Source organism: Gadus morhua, chromosome 13 (genome assembly GCF_902167405.1).
Source record: "Gadus morhua chromosome 13, gadMor3.0, whole genome shotgun sequence".
NCBI lineage: Eukaryota > Metazoa > Chordata > Actinopteri > Gadiformes > Gadidae > Gadus > Gadus morhua.
In genome coordinates this window covers 1,855,614-1,877,045 of record NC_044060.1, presented here as the reverse complement: position 1 = coordinate 1,877,045, position 21,432 = coordinate 1,855,614, and the positions used below count along the sequence as shown (strand labels likewise).

At 47.9% G+C, this 21,432-nt stretch overlaps 1 protein-coding gene across 1 annotated transcript in view; it reads left to right on the top strand.

Annotated features, from left to right (window-relative positions):
- Positions 1-21,432, top strand: part of pcbp4 (poly(rC) binding protein 4) — a 77,419-nt gene that overhangs the window by 37,309 nt on the left and 18,678 nt on the right. The window contains exons 2-8 of the mRNA XM_030374339.1: positions 5,953-6,381; positions 6,737-6,760; positions 7,747-7,779; positions 12,079-12,195; positions 16,505-16,636; positions 17,325-17,453; positions 20,474-20,548. Coding sequence (XP_030230199.1) covers positions 6,157-6,381; positions 6,737-6,760; positions 7,747-7,779; positions 12,079-12,195; positions 16,505-16,636; positions 17,325-17,453; positions 20,474-20,548 — 735 coding nt within the window. The 5' untranslated portion in view covers positions 5,953-6,156. The remainder of the gene's footprint in view (positions 1-5,952; positions 6,382-6,736; positions 6,761-7,746; positions 7,780-12,078; positions 12,196-16,504; positions 16,637-17,324; positions 17,454-20,473; positions 20,549-21,432) is intronic.

The following is a 21,432-nucleotide window of genomic DNA, read 5'->3' as shown; positions in this document are numbered from 1 at the left end:
CCCTCTCCCTCCCTCTCCTTCTCCTTCCCTCTCACTCTTTCTCCTCCGTCCCTTATTTTTTTCCATTTTCCTCCCTCCCTCTCCCTCCCCCCTCTCTCTCTCTCCTTCTCCCTCTCTACCTCTCTCTGCCCCCCCTCTCTCTCCTTCTCCCTCCCCCTCTCTCCTTCCCCTCTACCTCTCTCTTCCTCTCTCTCTCCTTCTCCCTCCCCCCCTCTTCCGCTTCCTCCCCCCCCTCTCTCTCCGTCTCCCTCCCCCTCTCTCCCTCACTCTCTCTCTCTCTTTCTTCCTCTTTCACTCTACTCTCACTCCCTCGCAATATCTCCTCCCTCCCTTTATCTCTCTCTGTGTCTCGTGTGTGTGCGTGTGTGTGTGCGTGTGTGTGTGTCTTTGTGTGAGTGTGTGCTATCTGTCAGATAATGTTTTGTGCGCTTTGAACAAAACCTTTTTTTTTTGCTGCTGTCCTAACCAAACACACACAAACACACAAGGCACACACACACACAAATACCCACAAAGACACACACGTTCACACACACACACACAAAATTACACATTGACTGACAGCATGTAAATTGTATGTAAATGTGTGTTGCAGGTGTGAGTGTGTGTGTGTGTGTGTGGGGGCTCTTCAACGTCTGACTCTTAATATTGAATATCTAGTCTTCTGAGAACTGAAAGGGCGAGTACCCATATACAGACACAAAACAAACACACAAACGCACAACCGCAGCATGGAATGGGAAAACGTTGTGAGGCTGATAATCAGCAGGTGATGTTTGCTGTTTCATTCATAAAAGCTTTTGTGTTTTGTCCTTAGCCCTTGTTTGATTTCTGGTGGAATAAACCTGCATATATTTTGCATACAGTAGTGTGTGTGTGTGTGTTTGTGTGCGTCTATGTGTGTGTGTGTGCGTGTTTGTGTGTGTGAGCTTGTGTGTGTGTGTGTGTGTGTTTGTGTGCACACTCTGGGAGACATGTTCTCCGTTCCAAGTCTGTGAAGGTTTGATTTTAGCCTTCAGCGCTAAGCTAGCATCCCCATGATAGCTGCTATTTCAGGGCTGTTTACGCAACGGCTCCTTTAGCGTTAGCATCCTGTGCATCAGTATCTACATCCTAACATTAGCGCGTCGCAGTAATGACTGTGATTTGCAGGAACACTGGTGTGTGTGGCAGGGGTTCAATGCAAAGCTTTGCCGCTCAACTTCCTCACCCCCTCTCGCCCCTCCCTCTGTCTCCCTCCCTCTCTCCCTCCTTGCCTCTTTAGTGCTTATTTGTGTCATTCTGTCCACCCCTCCCCCACCCACCCCGCAACCCCTCCTTCCGGCTGGTTCGTCCCTCCCTACCTACTAAGTATACATTTCTTAGTCAAATTGAATTCTATTCTCCCCTGGTTTCCAAACCTGTTGTGTTTGGTCTCTGAAAATAGGCCACTCGTATCAATGTCTGGCGTGACAATCTCTCTCTCTCTCTCCCTCGCTCCCTCTCTCCCTCCCTCTCTCTCTCTCTCTCCCTCTCTCTCTCCCCCTCTCCCTCTCTCTCTCCCTCTATTAAATTACATTTCAAAATAACTTTATCGGCACAGGGAACATAAGTTTCAATGTCAAAGCAAACAAAGACCCAAAAAAGACAAACAATGAGGATGATATAATTTAATGCATTACATATAATGCTGCATATTTTTTGCAGATAGGGACAATCTGCCAGTAATATTATTTTATTGGTGTTAGTGCTAGAATGGTAATGTGTGAACTTTGCAGCTGTAAAACAAACGGTAGAAGTAAACTTTCTCTCTCAGCCTTCCCTCTATTGTTTTGATTCATTCACTCTCTCACCATCTCTCTTTCGCTGTCGTTCTCTCTTGTTAGCGCACACACACATGCGCACACACAGACACGCACACACAGACACGCACACACTCTCTGTCTAACAGGTGGTTCCGTCCTTGGCCTCGACCTTGTTGACCTTTACCCTGGGACACTGTTGAAATCTTCCGGGTGCCGTTTTAATCCAATCAGCTTCCAGGGATGAGCAGTAGACTCACTGTTTAATCCAATCATCTTCCAGGAAAATGAGTCGCAAGCCAGAACCAATCAGACCTGCCCACCAGGTCATAAATCCAATACATTGATATATTGTTTGGCCTTGTAGAGACATATTTCTCTCTCTCCCTCTCTCCCTCCCCCTCTCCCTCTCTCCCTCCCTCCTCTCTGCCATCATATTCATTTCAGTGTTTAATTGTCTTGACACCAGCATCCTCATACTGCCAGAACAGATGAGCCTCTCTTTCCCTCCCTCTCTCTCTCTGTGTATCTTCTCCTCCCTCTCTCGGGTTGATACTCTTCTTTTGTTGTGTTACACGCTGGCTGTTTCCGCAGCGAGCTCTTCTCCCGTCGACTCCCCGGGGAGGACAGGAAGTAGCAGAACAGATACAGGCTTTAAAAACGACCCGTTGTGTTTGAGCGTTGATGTTACCGGGTAGGATTAACCGGTACAGTTGCTGAATTCTAATTGGGCGACTGCAACATTCCATGTGCAGAATACAAACAATACGGTCGGTGTTCCATTTGGTTCTGGAACTGACTGAATAATTCCAATCCCACGATCACAAGGAAACTCTCTTTGCAGGATTCCAAATTGGCGAAAAAGGATTACGTCTTTAGAATTCCCTCGGTGCGTTTAATAATTGAGAGAGTAGAACTTCAGGACGGTGCGTTGGAGGCCTGGAAGCCGGAGTGTGTTGTCGCGGGACGGATCCACACTGACTGCTCTCTGAGGGATTGATTCAGGGGGTCTGTGTGGACGGGGAACACGGCTGTGTTACCATGGGCCATTTATATAATGGACATTGGGGCGCGACCCTCACACACACACACACACACACACACACACACACACACACACACACACACACACACACACACACACACACACACACACACACACACACACACACACACACTCACCCCCACACAGACATACACACACGCCACACACAGACAGACACCGCACACACACAAACAAATAATAACAAACATACACAATATTTCCACTTTTGTTACGTTGCACCACTGAAGTTGTAACACTAAACACACAAGGGACACACACACACAGTGTGTGTGTGTGTGTGTGTGTGTGTGTGTGTGTGTGTGTGTGTCTCCTTGTGTACTGTCTTTCTACAAGGACGCGGATAAACAATAAATCAATCTTTCAGGGGTTGGGATTTGTTTGGTTGTGTGTCTGTGTGTGAAGAATGCATGGTTTAGCTTTCCAACCGAAAAGCATAGGAAAGACTTTGGATAAAATATCGTTTGACTCTTTTACACATTCATAAACACACTCTCACACAGCCATACACACACGCACATACATACTCTCTCTCGCTCCCTATCCCTCGCTCAAACATGCTGCATTAAGACCACTTGATTTGTCGTAACGCTCACACTCATACACGCACAAATACACATTTGAAAGGTAATCAATATGATTAGGAGCCGTTTAAACACACAAAACAAACTCCTGCCTGTCTCTCTCTCACTCCTCTACCTCTCTCCTACCTCTCTCTCTCCTACCTCTCTCTCCCTCTCTCTCTCTCTCCCTCTTATTTCCTACCTCTCTCCCCTTCCTAACTCTCCCTCACTGCCGTCTCTCTCTCTCTCTCCCTCTCCCTCTCTCTCCCCTACCACTCTCTCTCTCCCTCTCCCCTACCACTCTCTCTCTCCCTCTCTCTCCCCTGCCTCTCTCTCTCCATTTCTCTCCCCTACCTCTCTCTTCCCTACCTCTCTCTCTCCCTCTCTCTCCCCTACCACTCTCTCTCTCCCTCTCTCTCCCCTGCCTCTCTCTCTCCATTTCTCTCCCCTACCTCTCTCTCCCCTAGCTCTATCTCTCTCTCTCTCACTGCCCCCTCTCTCTGCCCCATAATTCCCCTCTTCATCTGTAATGAAGCGCTCCTTTATTATTAATGAACGCTATATGAACGGCGGCTGACGTGTGTAGCTGTCCTCTAGGAGCGCCCCACACACACACACACACACACAGACAGACACAGACACACACAGACCCACAAACATAGACACACACACACACAACCCACACCGCGTGTGTAGCTCTCCTCTAGAAGTACCACAGAGGCTAATGGATTAGCATGAGAGCTATGAGTTGACTGAAGGGAGCCACACATCAGAGACGATGGGCTGCTTTGTGTTTTGAGGTGGTGTGTGTGTGTGTGTGTGTGTGTGTGTGTGTGTGTGTGTGTGTGTGTGTGTGTGTGTGTGTGTGTGTGTGTGTGTGTTTGCATCTGTAATTGTGTGTGTGTGTGTGTGTGTGTTTGTGTGTTTTGAGGTGTGTGTTAAGTGTAGCAGACAACCTGCCTGAGATTTCTGACCTACTTTATGAGAGCTGCTCACACACACACACACACACACACACACACACACACACACACACACACACACACACACACACACACACACACACACACACACACACACACACACACACACACACACACACACACACTCAAATACGCCCCCGGAAAGATATTCACACACATACGTGTGCACATCAGCAAACACACACAGTAAAATATAGATTTTGTTGCACATTCACATGATGGAATGCACTTTACTACAAACCTTGAATGATTGATAGAAACCTGGTTTCGGTTTGTGAGTGTTTATGTGTGTGTGTGTGTGTGTGTGTGTGTGTGTGTGTGTGTGTGTGTGTGTGTGTGTTTAAGTGCACGTGTCACGGTTGTGCGTTCAAATTGAAATTCGTTCCTCCACCTGAATTGACACAGTTTGGTCTCTTTAAGAAAGCTTCTTTGGTCGCTACGGAGACTGGTTGGCATAGAGACCAATGAGTGAGGAGAGTCAGGAGACACGTACGGACACTGTCGGACACCGCACATGCATGTGTGTGTGTGTGTGTGTGTGTGCAGATAACTCTGTATACGTATGCGTATATGTTACTGTGTGTGTATGTGGGTGGGTCAGTAGGTGTATGCGTGTGTGTCGGCGGCCACGTGCGCGTGTGTGCGTGCGTGTGTGTAAACCAGCCTGGTAGGACCATCTCACCCAGCCCTAAACGCCTCCTCCCAGCGCTGCCTTTGATTTCTCATCCTTGTCCAGGAGTGGGGGGTGTGTTTGTTTTGTTGGAGTGCGGAGCGGAGAGTTAAGCTCCGCACGGTTGAGCGACGACGCCTGGTGTTCCCCGACCTCATCCAGCGCCCCCAACCCCCCCCCCCCCCCCCCCCAATTAATCCTTAAATTACCCTACGGACTGGTTGACTACGTTCTGACACTTGAGAAATTATGTTAATTTGCACACCTCTTAACTCCCAGCATGCTCCACTGCTGCAGAGTGGCGTGCAGAGGGATCGCATGCTAACAGGCAGCCGCCACACACACACACACACACGCGGTGTGTGTGTGTGTGTGTGTGTGTGTGTGTGTGTGTGTGTGTGTGTGTGTAGGTCTGTTGGATGTCAGTACAGTTTGAACTGGCAATTATACTGAGCTAAGGGGCAACATGCACATACACACACACACACACACACACACACAGGCATGTCAGCACACAGGCGGAGACACACACACTCACACACACACACAGGCAATTAAGCACAGTGGCGCACACACACACACACACACAGATTTCGGATTTCTTCCTTGTCTTGTGCTTACGAGACTGATCCGGTATCTGTCAAAATACTTCCTCATCATCTAATATCCCTGTCTCTCTCTCTCTCTCTCCCCCCCCTCTCTCTCTCCCCCCCTCTCTCTCTCTCTCTCTCTCTCTCTCTCTCTCTCTCTCTCTCTCTGTGTCTCTCTCTCTCTCTCTCTCTCTCTCTCTCTCTCTCTCTCTCTCTCTCTCTCTCTCCCCCCCTCTCTCTCTCTCCCTCTCTCTCTCTCTCTCTCTCTCTCTCTCTCTCTCTCTCTCTCTCTCCTCCTACAGAGCCCGGTAAAGAACCAGCCTCGACACAAACAGACCAACAGAACCAGCCTTCATCCCCACCACCTCCACAATCCTCCTCCTCCTCCTCCTCCTCCTCCTCCTCCTCACCAGCCGCTCCCCCCTCGTCTCCTCCCCCCCCTCCCCCCCGTCGGTCCCGAGGTGCTCCAGTCGTCCCGTGGCGCCCCCCTCAGGCCTCCGACCTTCATGCGTCTCCCAGCGTCAGAGCCGAGCTCCTCCCACCACCACCACCACCTCCACCAGCTCCACGACCCCCCCCACCACCACCCGCTGCACGCCGCAGACAGCGCCCGGGCGGACCCCAACGCCGCCGCCGCCGCCGCCGCCGCCGCCGCAATGAGCTGCCAGCCCGAGTTTGGAGAGGGAGGGTCGGGGGTCACACTCACCCTGCGCCTCCTGATGCACGGCAAGGTGAGGGAGAGAGGGGGGGAGGGAGGAAGGAGGGGGAGGGAGGGAGGGAGGGAGCGAGGGGGAGGAAGAGAGAGAGAGAGAGAGAGAGAGAGAGAGAGAGAGAGAGAGAGAGAGAGAGAGAGAGAGAGGAACGGAGAGAGTGAGAGGGGAGAGAAAAGAAGAGGAAGAGACACAAAGAAAGAGAGAGGGGGAGATTCTTGGGTAAATGTTTTCATTGTTGCCAGTGAGGCTATTCTAATTGAATTGACTTGAATGTGTTTGACTCATGGGAGAGAAATAGGAACCGAAGAATGACGGCAGCGAACACGAGCATGAGTAAATAACACCTCGCTTCCTGTTTACGTTTTCTCTACAGGAAGTGGGAAGCATCATCGGCAAGGTAAGCGGACGCTGATCTCTTCCTCTGCGGTGACAGCACCGGGCCACGCCCTCGGGGGGGATCGCTGGGGTTCGGTCCGAGAGGCTGTCGGCTCACATGAAGAACTCCTCAGGAGCGCCTGCGCAGCCGCAGCGCCTCGCTCAGAGCGCCGAGAGCGAGCCATGTTTCTGGGCAGAGCCGCGGCTAATGCTACGCTACGCTCGCGCCTCAAAGCAGGGCCGCGTCCATTAAGATAAAGAGTCCGGCGTTACCCCGGCGTCAGGCATTCTGTCAGTCAAAAAAACCAGCGTCTTTGAAGAGCAGCTTCTGGAGAGCCGCTCCCAGAGTTCAATCCCATAATAATAAATAAACCTAAGATATCCCCTGAAGACCGGCGCTCAGCGTCGGACCCTCGGCGAGGAGCACGGGGGGTTTAGTCAGAGCTGAGGCCCGTCCCGCCGCCTGCCTGGTGATTAGCCCCTAAGAACAGCAGCTCTGAGCCGGTGCGGGGGTCTTCAATACGCCGGGGGTCTGAGGGCTGTTCCGGTGTCGGGGGGGACGGGGGGGTTGTGTGAGGCTGGGGGGCTCATTAATCCGGTCACACACCATGTGACAGAGATAATTAAAACGCCTCCGAGCTCATCAGCCCAGAGTTCTCCTTCTCGGTCGCCCAAAACGACTGACGATCAACTGAGCCAAGCCAGAATGTCATGTGTCTGTTAGAAATAAAAGGTTTTTAGAACGATGGTCAGTAATCTGGCTCTGGCGGCCGTCCCGAGGCCTGCTGCCCACCGACGGGTCGCGAGCCACAGGTCGAGAACCCTCGTGTCGGGAATACGATCGCCGTGAAAAATACAATATATAGAGGGTAGTGGTACCCCTGAAAACACAGCTGGACGGTGACCATAGGAACAGCCTCTGGAGCAGGCGCTGTCATGGCAACCAGACAATAAAACGTAAGGGCTGGTTACGATTGACTAATTGCTGCTGTCTTTGATTGCTTGCAGAAAGGAGAGACCGTGAAGAGAATACGAGAAGAGGTGAGGAACACGGATTTAATGTTTATGTTCCTTTGTCAGCATCATTAGCACGGGGGGGGGGGGTTTAAATATTGAATGGGGAGCTTGATGTTTCATGTCTCAGTAGTGTTTCCAATCTGGCTACAAAAGAACACGGTTTAGAAGGGTTATTAACACAGTTCTTCAAGGAACTTTCGCCAATCATCTCTCTCTCTCTCCCTCTCCCTTGCACACGGTCATTAACCAACCCGCCCTGAAACCCGTTGGAAACAGAAACACAGAATTTAACCAAACCAGTCTGAAACCAGTTTGAAGCAGAAATTCACTGTTTAACCAAACTAGTCTGAAACCACTTTCAACCAACACAAACCCTTGAACCAGGTCCGGGTTCAAGTGCCAAATATATTCTTTCGGCTTGCATCGCAAGAGCCACAAAGTGTTTTCAGCAGAATCAGACCCGAGGACTTGATGAAACCAGAATACATGAAACCAGATTACCACATTTCATGACACTAATTTGAATTTGTAACGTGAGGTCTGAAGTGGGTCAGTCCAGATGGGATGTAAACATCCCAGGTGCCACAAGCCAAACCAAACACCTGGAGGAGGAGGGAGAACATGTTCAGCTCATGTGTCCGTGTCAGATTCAGATCTGGTTCAGCGGTGTGGTGACCACAAACACACATCTGGTGGGATTGGGGAAACCACGTCTTCCTCAGCTCAGAGTAGAAACAAACAACATAGAACTAAACAGCAGAGGATAACATTTCCTCCTCGGATAAGCATAGAAACACACAACATAGAACAGAACACCAGAGTACAACATATCTACCGAAGCTCAGTGTAGAAACAAACAACACAGAACAGAACACCAGAGTACAACATATCTACCGAAGCTCAGTGTAGAAACAAACAACACAGAACAGAACACCAGAGTACAACATATCTACCGAAGCTCAGTGTAGAAACATACAACATAGAACAGAACACCAGAGGACAACATATCTACCAAAGCTCAGTGTAGAAACAAACAACACAGAACAGAACACCAGAGTACAACATATCTACCAAAGCTCAGTGTAGAAACATACAACATAGAACAGAAGACCAGAGGACAACTTATAAAGCCCCAGGCGTAAGGCCTTCTTGGGACGGACTCAAAATAGTTGTTGAATATTCAGCTCCAAAATAAACTTCAATCCTATTGGAAGCAAGCAGGGAATAAAGATCACTTCAGTCTTCTGTGTTCTTTGCACCACTAAAACAACATGACTCTAGTCCTTGTTTGGGTTGCGCTACAAATCGGAAGTGAAATCTGCGCTCTGTGTGAGTTGTCTTGACTCAACACACAGATAGACGAGACACAACGAATGCGACTCCATAAAGCACAGCGTGCGCTGTTTTCAAAATGTCTCTCCTCAAAAGTACGACGAGCTGAGTGCTGTACCGCAGTGAGGAGGAGGCCGTGTTTGAAGCAGGGTTTTCAGTTGGATGAAGCCCGGCTCTCTGTCGGTTCGACACATCAAACCGACAGAACAGCCGCGTTCTTCCGCTCATCACGCGTGTTGTGGACCTGGGGAACAGCAGACGGCAGGGCGGTACACAACGCTCGGTCCCAGAACCAAACAAAGCAAAGCGCACCTCATTCGCTCATCTGACCTTCATTTTATGGAGAGGGGGAGGTAGTAAACAAGCAATCCTCCGTACATGCTCAGAAGCTTCCCGAGAAAAGCAATCATCACGGCTTCAAAGAAACGTGAGACGGCATTGAATGTGTTTTAAATCTTTTCCAAGATTCCTACACACGCACGCACGCACACACGCACACACAAACATTTCTCTAACGCATACACACACTGTAACACAGCGTATTGTTCAGGGCCAACATGGAGAGGAACACAAAACACAACAACAATGGAACTTGATTTTTAATGAGCGGCTTCTGTTTAATTTAAACAAACACTCAACATAAAACGTCACAGTAAGTAACGAACAGTCTCCCTCAGGAAGGGGAATCAATACAAATACAAACAAACACACAGAACACGATTACACTAAAGCCTTTCCTGATGTATTGGACCTGACAACTCAACCTGAACGGCATACATATCAGCCTCTATCTGGGGACAGAGCGGGGGATATGATCGCTGAGTACACACACACATCTGTGTGTTCCCAGGGCCATTGGCAGAGAGAGGAGATAGAGGGGAGAGAGAGGGGAGGGAGCCCTCCTCTGAAGATCATAATCACCTTATTAAGCCCGCTATGCACCAGAGCTCGATAGAACATGGAGGAGCAGAGGGATGTAGAGCGGGAGAGTGACGGACGGAGATTTAAATAAATCTTCTTCCTAGCTTAGTCTACTTGATCCATTTTCAGTTGGCTTCAGTTCACACTTTTAGTCCATTTCTTTTTGATTAAATGTGTATATTTGCGATGCAATATGCCATTTGTCGGATGCTTTCATCTAGAGCGTCCTTCAATACAGCGAGTGCATATATTCTTGGGTGTGAATCGAATGCTGCTGTTAACGCCTTGCGGTACCATGTTGAGCCAGACAGGCAATCAAACCACTAACTTTGGAAGTTTTAATGCCTTGCTCTACAGTGTTGAGCCAGAGATGCAATCAAACCCCCACCCAGGGCACTTTCAATGCCTTGCTTGACTGGTAAAGCGAGACAGGGATCAAACCACCAACTTTGGCGGTTTTGATGCCTGGCTGTTCCAGTCAAGTAAGACAGAGAATCTAACCCTTAACCCTGGAGGTTGTAATGCCTTGCTCTACCAGTTGAGCTAGAGAGGGACTCAAACCCATAACCCTGTAGGGTTTAATGCCTTGCTCTGCCAGTTCTATCACGCGCTGGACTTCCCGCACTCGTTTCTTATCCTGGCAGTCAGCCGGTAACCTATCGCCTGTCCCTACGGAGTGCATTGAACTTGAGGTTTGATCCTAAGCTCTCCCTGGGTGGGGGTAATCTTACCATCTAAGGGGTTAGGAGAGAGGTACTCACCGCAGGTCCTCAGCCACCGTAGGAGAACAGCTGCCTCTGTGTCACGTCGCACCGGCACCTCGTCTCGGTCGGGGGCTAAACCGTCAGTCCAGGCCACCAGTCAGCGCGTTAAATCCGGTCGTTCAGGTCCCCCAATGTATTTACAAACCGAAAGTTCTCTCATAGAAGAGTCTTGAACAAAACAGTGAGTCCTCAGTCCTCAGTCCTACAAACGCCACCTGCAAGATTCACCTCCAGAGACTCTCAACTCAGAGTGTCACCTCCTGAGACTCACCTGCTGCCTCAGCTGGCGGCGTTTACAGCTAATGAGCACCTCAACAGCGCCCCCTCTGGGTGATGTCAGTACTGACCCTAACCATGAGCAAGCTAAAGCTGACACTATTCCTATTACCGTAACAGTTGAGCTAGACAGGGAAGCTAACCCCCAACCCTGGAGGTGTTAATGGTGTGCATTGTCATCAGTTGTCAACAGAGTTGAAAAGAATCAAAGTAACTCGTTGTACTCCGATTACTCTTCAGTTTAAAGGTTGGGTATGGAATTCTCTTTTTTGGCCATTTTTGCAAAATTACTTGAAATCCTTATCATAACCCACTTACAGCCACTGAGTTAGAAGTACTGACATGAAAATGAAACAAGTCAATCATCTGTGGAACGGGCAGGGCTCGAAAAACTCAAGCCAATGATTTTCAGACCCACCGAGTGGCATTGGACAGTAAGTACGTCAATCAAACGGTCGTACTGCACTCCCCCTCCCCCGCTCGACCCCTTCGTGCACTTACTCAAAGCTCGTGACCCAGAGCAAGCTTCTGTTGTTATCCTGCGGTAGCTACTGGAGCTAACTAACTAACTAGTTAATGGCTCGCTCTCGAGCATCTGTGTTCGCTCGTGCATGATTGCGCGTCCATGTACTTGGAATGGGGGGAGTCTGAGTCAGCGTTGAAGGAGAGGGGGTAGGACCATTTGAGTTGTGTGTTTTCAAAATCTGCTGGCGTATCGCAAATCCCATACCAAACCATTAAATTATGTCAAATAAGAAATCTGTTACTGTCAAAATGTTGACTGTTGGTTTCTGTGATACAAAGCAGCCCGGGTAGGTACACACATTATTTGTAAGGGTCTTCAAAAATATTCCTTTTAAGACTGCAAAACACCAGGGGTTTGAATTGTTGGTAACGCAAAAGTACTCTGAGAAGTTACTTTTCTCTGTATACACTGTAAGCCAACAAGGTACTTTATAATGAGTGACTGTTGAACGTAACGTTAACACTCGTGGTCAATAAAGTGGTTTTAAATGGCGTCCCTCCACAGAGCAGTGCACGGATCAACATCTCAGAGGGCTCCTGTCCAGAGAGGATCATCACCATCACCGGCCCCACGCACTCCGTGTTCACCGCCTTCACCATGATCACCTTCAAGCTGGACGAGGTGCACGCACACACACACATACACCCACACACACACACGCACGCACGCGCACACGCACATACACCCACACGTACACACACCGACACACACCCGCACGCACCCACACCCACACCCACACACACACACACGCACGCATACACGCACGCATACACGCACGCATACACGCACGCACACACACACACACACACACACACACACGCACGCACACACATACACTCACACACACACGCACGCACGCACGCACGCACGCACGCACGCAGTCTTTAGAGCCTTCATCATGATCACCTTCAAGCTGGAGGAGGTACACACACACACACACCCTACACACTCACAAGCACACACACACACACACACACACACACACACACACCGACACACACATAGCGTACACACACACACACACACATTCTGTCTTCACAGCCCTCACAATGACCATGCTCAAACTGGAGGAGGTACATGCCCCCCCGCCAGCACACACACACGCACACACACACACAGTCACACACACACACACACACACACACACACACACACACACTCACACAGGGAAAAGGCCTACCAAACGTCTCATGCGGTCACGTCTGCTGCCTCAGTGACAGGGAGACCTGCTGTTCGTCTCCTTCCTGTGAGTCCCTGCTGGGGGCGTGTCGGACCGTAGGGGGGCTGTGGGTCTGGCCCCGGGGGGGGGGGCTGTGGGTCTGGCCCGGGGGGGGGGGCTGGGGGTCTGGCCCCGGGGGGGGGGGCTGGGGGCGTGTCGGACCGGAGGGGGGCTGTGGGTCTGGCCCCGGGGGGGGGGCTGGGGGCGTGTCGGACCGTAGGGGGGCTGTGGGTCTGGCCCCGGGGGGGGGGGCTGGGGGCGTGTCGGACCGGAGGGGGCTGGGGGTCTGGCCCGGGGGGGGGGGGCTGGGGGTCTGGCCCCGGGGGGGGGGCTGGACTCACCGGCTATGATCAGATCTAGCCTTGCTGGAGTTTAAAGCTCTGCAGCGCCCCCAGAGACAGAACAGGTTCGGGAGGGAGATAAAGAGGAGGGAGGGAGGGGGGGGGGGTGAGAGGGAGAGAGAGAGAGAGAGAGAGAGAGAGAGAGAGAGAGAGAGAGAGAGAGAGAGAGAGAGAGAGAGAGAGAGAGAAGGAGAGGGAGACAGAGAAGGAAAGAGAGGGAGAGGGAGAGGGGGAGAGAGATTTATGGAGAGATAGAGGGGGCACATCAGGATCTAAGATAGGGTGAAGTGAAAGAGAGAGTGTGGGGGAGATCAGGAGAGGCTGAGGTTTTGAGCGAGTAAATTCGTTTTCTAGGAAATTTCAGAGGAGGTTAAACACGATATAGGAGAGGCTTAGATTTTTTTTTTTTCTGATGAACAGGAAAGTGAGTGACGAGGTTTCCTCTACACCACCAGGTGTGAGTGTGATTAGACGTTAAAAGCTGTCTAAATAATCAGCCTTTTCCTGTGTTTTAGTGACATCACAAGTGGGCGTGTCCACCTAGATGTGTGCTTGATAGATCAGTCTACCAGCCTACCCAGTGGACCGTAGCAAACGTTGCTCATCTATCTGTCACACATCTAGGGGGACACGCCCACTGGTGAAGTCACTAAAACACAGAAGGAGGCAGATTTTCAAACCAGCTTCTAACGGCTGAGCCCACTCACACCTGGTGGCAGAACATAGGAGCTTTAAGTACGATGATGAAGGAAGTATTTATTATTTGAGGAAAGATGGAGGAAAGGAAGCGAGGAAGCAAGCAGAGAGTGTAAGGAGAGGAGGGGAAGAGTGAACCGTGAGGCTGAACTGGAGTAGGAGTGAATTCATCTTTATTACACCGAGCCCCGCTACAGCGCCGGCACGGCCTCGCTCTAAATAAACCACCAAACTTTCTACATTTTTCATCACTCCACGCACACACGCACACATAGACACACACTCACATACACAGGCTCAAACACTCGCTCCCTCTCTCTCTCCCTCCTTCCCTGCTCTCTTTCTCTCAATGTTTCTCCTTCTCTTTCTCTATCTTAACCTCTCTCTCTCTCTCTCTCTCTCTCTCTCTCTCTCTCTCTCTCTCTCTCTCTCTCTCTCTCTCTCTCTCTCTCTCTCTCTCTCTCTCTCTCTCTCTCTCTCTCTCTCTCTCTCTCTCTCTCTCTCTCTCTCTCTCTCTCTCTCTCTCTCTCTCTCTCTCTCTCTCTCATATTGTTTTTGTACCCAACCAGCCATTGTAAACCGATGCCAATTGAAGCAGAGTCACCCAGGTACAAATAAAATCGTACTTATTAGTGAACACTGACTCACACCTTTACAACACACACACAGAAAACATACACACAGACACACACAAACACTCACACCCCAAAACACACACATGCACACTCATTCACATAATCACAAACACACACTCCACGCACGTACGCACACACAAAATACGATTTTGAATCATATTTCCGTCACATTATGGTTCGTTTGCTCCTACTGCTGTCCCCAAACAGCGTTATGTAGGACACACACAAACACACACAAACCCACAACTACATGCAACATACACACACACATACAAACACAACCACACACACACACACACACACACACAAACAACCCAGACAAACACACTGGTAAACTTTTTTCAACAGGATGCATTCGCATACATAAATATGCATCAACATGCAAATCATTAATTCCGTAGACATGAGTTCCTCGTCGTCGTGGAAACTGGCCGGCGCTGGAGATTCACATTAAAGTAGGGCCCCCATGGTTCACCCTCATATAGGCTATTGGACCGGGCACATTACAGATGCATCTTTATTACCTGGACTTATTAAAAAGAGAGGAGAGAGAGACAGAGGGAGAGAGAGAGAGGGAGAGAGAGAGAGAGAGAGAGAGAGACAGTGTGTGTGATGGAGAGAGAGGGTCAGTGTGTGTGATTGAGAGAGAGAGAGAGAGAGAGAGGGGAAATGAAAGCGTTATAGCAGCACACATAAAAAAACACAATAAATAATAACAGTAATGATAATAAAGTAAAGTTAGAGGGAGCTAGCGAGAGAAGTAGAAGAAGAATAGAAGTCATACCCCAAATGTAATTGGAAAAGGAGGTCAGGAAATAAACAAACAAACAAGAAAGTCTAATAGCACGTTACTTAGCATATTTAGCATGGTAGCGTACGTGTTAACATGCAATTTAGCAGCGCATTGTTGGAACAGAATGTGTGACGCTAATGAGCCCAGAGTGGCTAAATCTCTAGATGTCGGGTCTTAATGCGAGTGTAACGCAGTTGCAACATGTTTTAGTGGCTCTGACGAAGGTAATTAAGTAAACACACTGAAATGTCAGCCTGCTAAACGAGCCACAGCTGAATATATACTCACAATTTTACATGCAGATGAACATTAAGATTTACTCTTGTAAATGAAGGTCTCTTGTTCTGCCTGTGCATGCAGCAAGTGAAATACAGAGTAAATCAATGAGAGAGAAAAGGACTGAAGTGGGACAAGGAGAGAATATGGATCACAAGGCGCAGTATAGAGGAGGAATGGGATACATTGATCTGTTAATATCCTGTTCAGCATCAAAGCTCTGACATGATGGACAAGGTGGCGTCTTCCTCTCTTCACCTCATTACCTTTGATTGACTGCCATGCGACCTTAACGTCTGGGAGGAGGGGGGGAGGGAGAGAGAGAGAGAGAGGGAAAGAGAGAGAGAGAGAGAGAGAAAGAGAAAGACAGAGAGAGAGAGAGACAGAGGGAGAGAGACAGAGAAAGACAGGGAGAGAGAGAGAGAGAGAGAGGGAGAGGGAGAGGGAGAAGGAGAGAGAGAGAGAGATAGAGAGAGAGAGAGAGAGAGAGAGAGAGAGAGAGAGGGGGGGAGAGAGAGAGAGAGAGAGAGAGAGAGAGAGAGAGAGAGAGAGAGAGAGAGAGAGGGGGGGAGAGGAGGCAGATGAGTGTTAACATAGTGAGAGATTTTCTCACTCTACCGCAGAAGGGGAGCAGTGAGTTTGCAGTGGAATTAACAGTAATCAATATTAATGGATAGATTAAACCAATTAAATTTGTTTAATTCAACAAAGTCTTGTTTTAACTTGGTTGACTGAATTAAAGACTTTTTCATTGTTCAATCAATTTAACCCTTTCTATATTCACCCAATTCTTACTTCCTGATCTTCAACACTAAGATTCGTAGTGGTTCAATAACACGTGTCAATCAACAGACTTCTTTTTCCGCCGACTTACCCATGGAAGGAAGTGCCTTTGAGCAAGACAGCTGACCCTGGCTGCTGGCGAAGACCTGCAGTTATCTTATGATATTCTATTCCCCGCCCCCTCTAGGACCTGGCAGCTCTGGTAGCCAATGGCACGGTCACCAGCAAACCTCCAGTCACCCTGCGATTGGTCATCCCCGCCAGCCAATGTGGTTCCCTCATCGGCAAGGGCGGGTCTAAGATCAAAGAGATCAGAGAGGTGAGACTTCCTGTTACCAGTTAAGAACAAGACTTGTATGTATATGTGTTTATATGTTTATGTGTAGGTACATGATGTAATACAGTATGAATTGATGCATTGTATATATACGCATGTATATATATGAGTATATACAGTATGAATTGATATGTGTCTATTTGTACAGATTATTCATGTCTACATGTAGGGTAGATACAGAAGTATATACAGTATTTATTAATCGATGTATATATAATATCTATGTGTGAGTATATACAGTATGCATGATATGTGTATATATGTGTATAGATTATATATGTATGAATTATACATGTATATATTATATATGTATTTATATGAGTATATAGTGTGAATTTTACGTATATATGTGTGTATTATATATGTATATATGGGTGTATATGAGTATATACAGTATGACTTTATGTGTAGATATGTCTATATTATATACGTATATATGTAAGTGTATACGTACTGTATATGTGTATACACAGTATATATGTATATATTACATATGTATGCATTAATATGAGTAGATACAGTATAAATTATATATATGTATAGATGTATGTATATGAGTGTATGAATTATATATGTGTGTGTGTGTGTGTGTGTGTGTGTGTGTGTGTGTGTGTGTGTGTGTGTGTGTGTGTGTGTGTGTGTGTGTGTGTGTGTGTGTGTGTGTGCGTAGTCTACAGGAGCTCAGGTGCAGGTGGCGGGGGACCTCCTCCCTAACTCTACAGAAAGGGGCGTGACCATCTCAGGGGGGCAGGACTCCATCATCCAATGTGTGAAGCTCATCTGCACCGTCATCCTGGAGGTACGCGTGTGTGAGCGCGTGCGTGCGTGTGTGTGTGTGTGTTTTTGTGTGTATGTGTGTGTGTGGGTGTTTGTGTGAGTGTGTGTCAGAACTGCAAGGCAGATAATTGGTGAGCTCCATTGCGGGTCAGTTCCATTGACTGTGTGGGGGGCCAGAGATACACACATAGCTCTGACTGGGAGACTTTCACCACTATCGAGACATTTGGCCGATGCCTTTACCAGTGACTACAGCTACACGTCATTAAGGAGCAGATCCTTAACGCTGACCGGCATTGGCAATCGCACCCAGAACCTCTCTGCCTGGAGTCAAACACCCAAACCCCTCGACTCCCACTCTGGGCCGGACGCCCCAGAATAGCAGAGACTCTAGGTTACATAAGCTACGATTACGTCAGGAGGAGGAGAGGGAATGACATGTAGCATAGAGAGGGAAGGACATGTAGCATAGAGAGGGAAGGACATGTAGCATAGAGAGGGAAGGACATGTAGCATAGAGAGGGAAGGACATGTAGCATAGAGAGGGAAGGACATGTAGCATAGGACCACACGTCAGGAAGAGAGGGAATGACATGTAGCATAGAGAGGGAAGGACATGTAGCATAGAGAGGGAAGGACATGTAGCATAGAGAGGGAAGGGCATGAGGCATTGGACCACACGTCAGGAAGAGAGGGAAGGACATGTAGCATAGAGAGGGAAGGACATGTAGCATAGAGAGGGAAGGGCATGAGGCATTGGACCACACGTCAGGAAGAGAGGGAATGACATGTAGCATAGAGAGGGAAGGGCATGAGGCATTGGACCAGACGTCAGGAAGAGAGGGTATGACATGTAGCATAGGACCACAGGTCTAATTTAACCGGATAGCTTCAAGGCTACTAGCAGGCTCGCCGCTCCCTATACGCAGGGTACGCAGAGTGAACAGGGCACCAGGTACCTGAGGGGGTACCAAAAATTAAGGTTCCTAAATAAAAAATAAATAAAAAAAATACATTATTGAATTAAAAAAATATGTACATTTGTTATGAAGAGGCCCACCGTTGTTTGTTCTTAATTGTATAACCTATCACTCAATTTCGGCGAATTAGATGTTTTTACCTAATATATGAAAAGGGGCTCCCCCCCCCCCCCCCCACCCCCGCTCGCGTAGGGCACCGAAACGGCCAGCAGCGGCCCTGGCTACTAGGCATGCATGGTTAACATCGTTAGCAAACTTGCAGGTTGCGCCCCGTGTTGAATATTTAATAAATCTCCCCAAAAAAATCCTCAGAGTCAGAGTAGCCCCATCTGTGTAGGGTCACGACCTAACAACCTCCCGCCTCCCTCCCCCTCTCTGCTGAGACCCTGAACAGAAACACAGATCTATAATTCACCAGCGTGATCCCCTTAATCAAAGGTCATTCTGCCTCCCCCTCTGCCTGAGGGGGGAGGAGAGGGGGAGGAGGAGGAGAGAGGGAGGCAAAGGGGAAGAAAGGGGGAGGAGGAAAGGGGGAGAGGAAGAGGTGGAAGGAGGAGGACGAGAAGCAGGAGAGATATCAAAGTCTTTCCCGGCTCATTGGTATTCCAGCGGAGTTCTGGGAAGAGGGTCGGGAAACGACAGGAGGAAGAGCAGAAAGAGAAGAGGAGGAGAGAGCGAGGGGAGGAGAGGGGGGAGTTGACCTCAGATGAACCCATCTGTTGGTGACTGCGTGTTGAACTCCTTCTAACAGCGGGTTCCTCCGGTATTCTAATGAACATCTATTGTTTTATTCACACTTTCTTTGATCCTAACACTTTCTTCTGATCTTTTTCTCATATTTTCCGGCGTGTGCAGTTTTAGTTTTAGTTTGAGAAGAGCCACGGCCCATCTTTTATGAGCTGCTCCTGCAGTATAACCAGCCCTTATAATAACTGATGCTTGATGTATCCCATCTATAATATAATAATGTAACGGCTGTACGATGTACTACATCAATAATATAGTAAGATAACTGCTGTATAATGAATCACATCTACAATATAATTATATAACTGCAGTACAATGTACATCATCTCTGATATAATAATATAAATGCTGAATAATGAATCACATGTACAATATAATTATATAACTATGGTACAATGTACATCATCTCTAATATAATAATGTGATTGCTGTATAATGAATCACATTTACAATATAATTATAGAACTGTAGTACAATGTACATCATCTATAAAATAATAATATAACTGCTGTAGAATATATTATATTGATAATTTCATAATATAGCTGCATAAAGTGTTACAATGTAACATAAAACACAACACATGATATAACAGATGATAATACTTTAGTGTAAAATTGTACGATTTGACCTCTACAATGTAAACAGTATTGTATACAATACAGCGCAATATTTTTCCAAGAGGAACATCTGGATGGCTAGAGCTGAGGGAGAAAGTTGGCCACATGCTAGCCTAATGCAATAAACGAAATAACCTGAGAATATTCTTGACACAGCAGATTCTACCGTCAAATCAATCTTCTCTCGGGTCTCCGAGTCTGAGCTAAAGGAAGGCATGGCTGACTAAGTGTTTTTCCCTCAAGTTATATATTTCTCCATACTGTGTTTTCTGGGGGATATATATTCGTATCAATGTTGCACTGCACCTGTTTTCTTTCATTCTGTTTGGTGACAAAATATCTTTACAAATATCATCTGCATCTTTTATACAAAGCATCCCAAATGTCATAACTAATGGGGCTCTCCTCAACGTCCCGGTGGGCTGGATTGTGCTTCGTGCTCGGAGGAAATATCACTAAATATCACCAAATGCCAGGCTTGAATAGGCCCCAGCTGTAGCATGACGCAGGGGGGCTACTGTCCTCCTGGACTCAGGATCCCTATCTTAAGTCTCCTGTCTCCTCTCTCCTCAGTCTCCCCCCAAAGGAGCCACCCTATCTTAAGTCTCCTGTCTCCTCTCTCCTCAGTCTCCGCCCAAAGGAGCCACCCTATCTTAAGTCTCCTGTCTCCTGTCTCCTCTCTCCTCTCTCCTCAGTCTCCGCCCAAAGGAGCCACCATCCCCTACAGACCGTCGCCGGCTCCAGGGACTGTTCTACTATCAGGAAACCAGGTACGCTTTTAAACTACAACTACCAGGAAACCAGGAACACTGTTAAACTACAACTACCAGGAAACCAGGAACCCTATTAGACCATTAAACTACAACTACCAGAAAGCCTGGTACACTGTTAAACTACAACTACCTGGAAACCAGGAACACTGTTAAACTACAACGACCAGGTGACCAGGAACACTGTTAAACTACAACTACCAGAAAACCAGGTACCCTATTAGACCATTAAACTACAACTACCAGAAAGCCTGGTACACTGTTAAACTACAACTACCAGGAAACCAGGAACACTGTTAAACTACAACGACCAGGTGACCAGGAACACTGTTAAACTACAACTACCAGGAAACCAGTAACACTGTTAAACTATAACTACCAGGAAACCAGGTACACTGTTATACTACAACTACCAGGAAACCATGTACACTGTTAAACAAGGACTACCAAGAACCAAGTACACTGTTAAACTAGGACTACCAAGAACCAGGTACACTGTTAAACTAGGACTACCAGGAACCAGGTACACTGTTAAACTAGGACTACCAGGAAACCAGGTACCCTTTTCAACTATTTGACTACAACTACCCGGAAACCAGGAACACTATTAAAGTGCAACTACTAGGGAACGGGGTGAACTATTCAACTAAAACTAGCCAAAACTACAAGGTATCCAAACCTAAAAGTGAAGTACCAGGAAACAGGTGAACATTGAACTAAAATAACCAACCAAAATTACGATACAGGCATAGCGATCCATGTTGATGAAACTGGAACTACTACAAATCGTTCCAGTTATCGTTCCCTACTAAAAGAAACATATCGGCAAAATAGAAATACTGATGCAATCTATTAGGATAAATCAAATGTCTATAGAATTATGT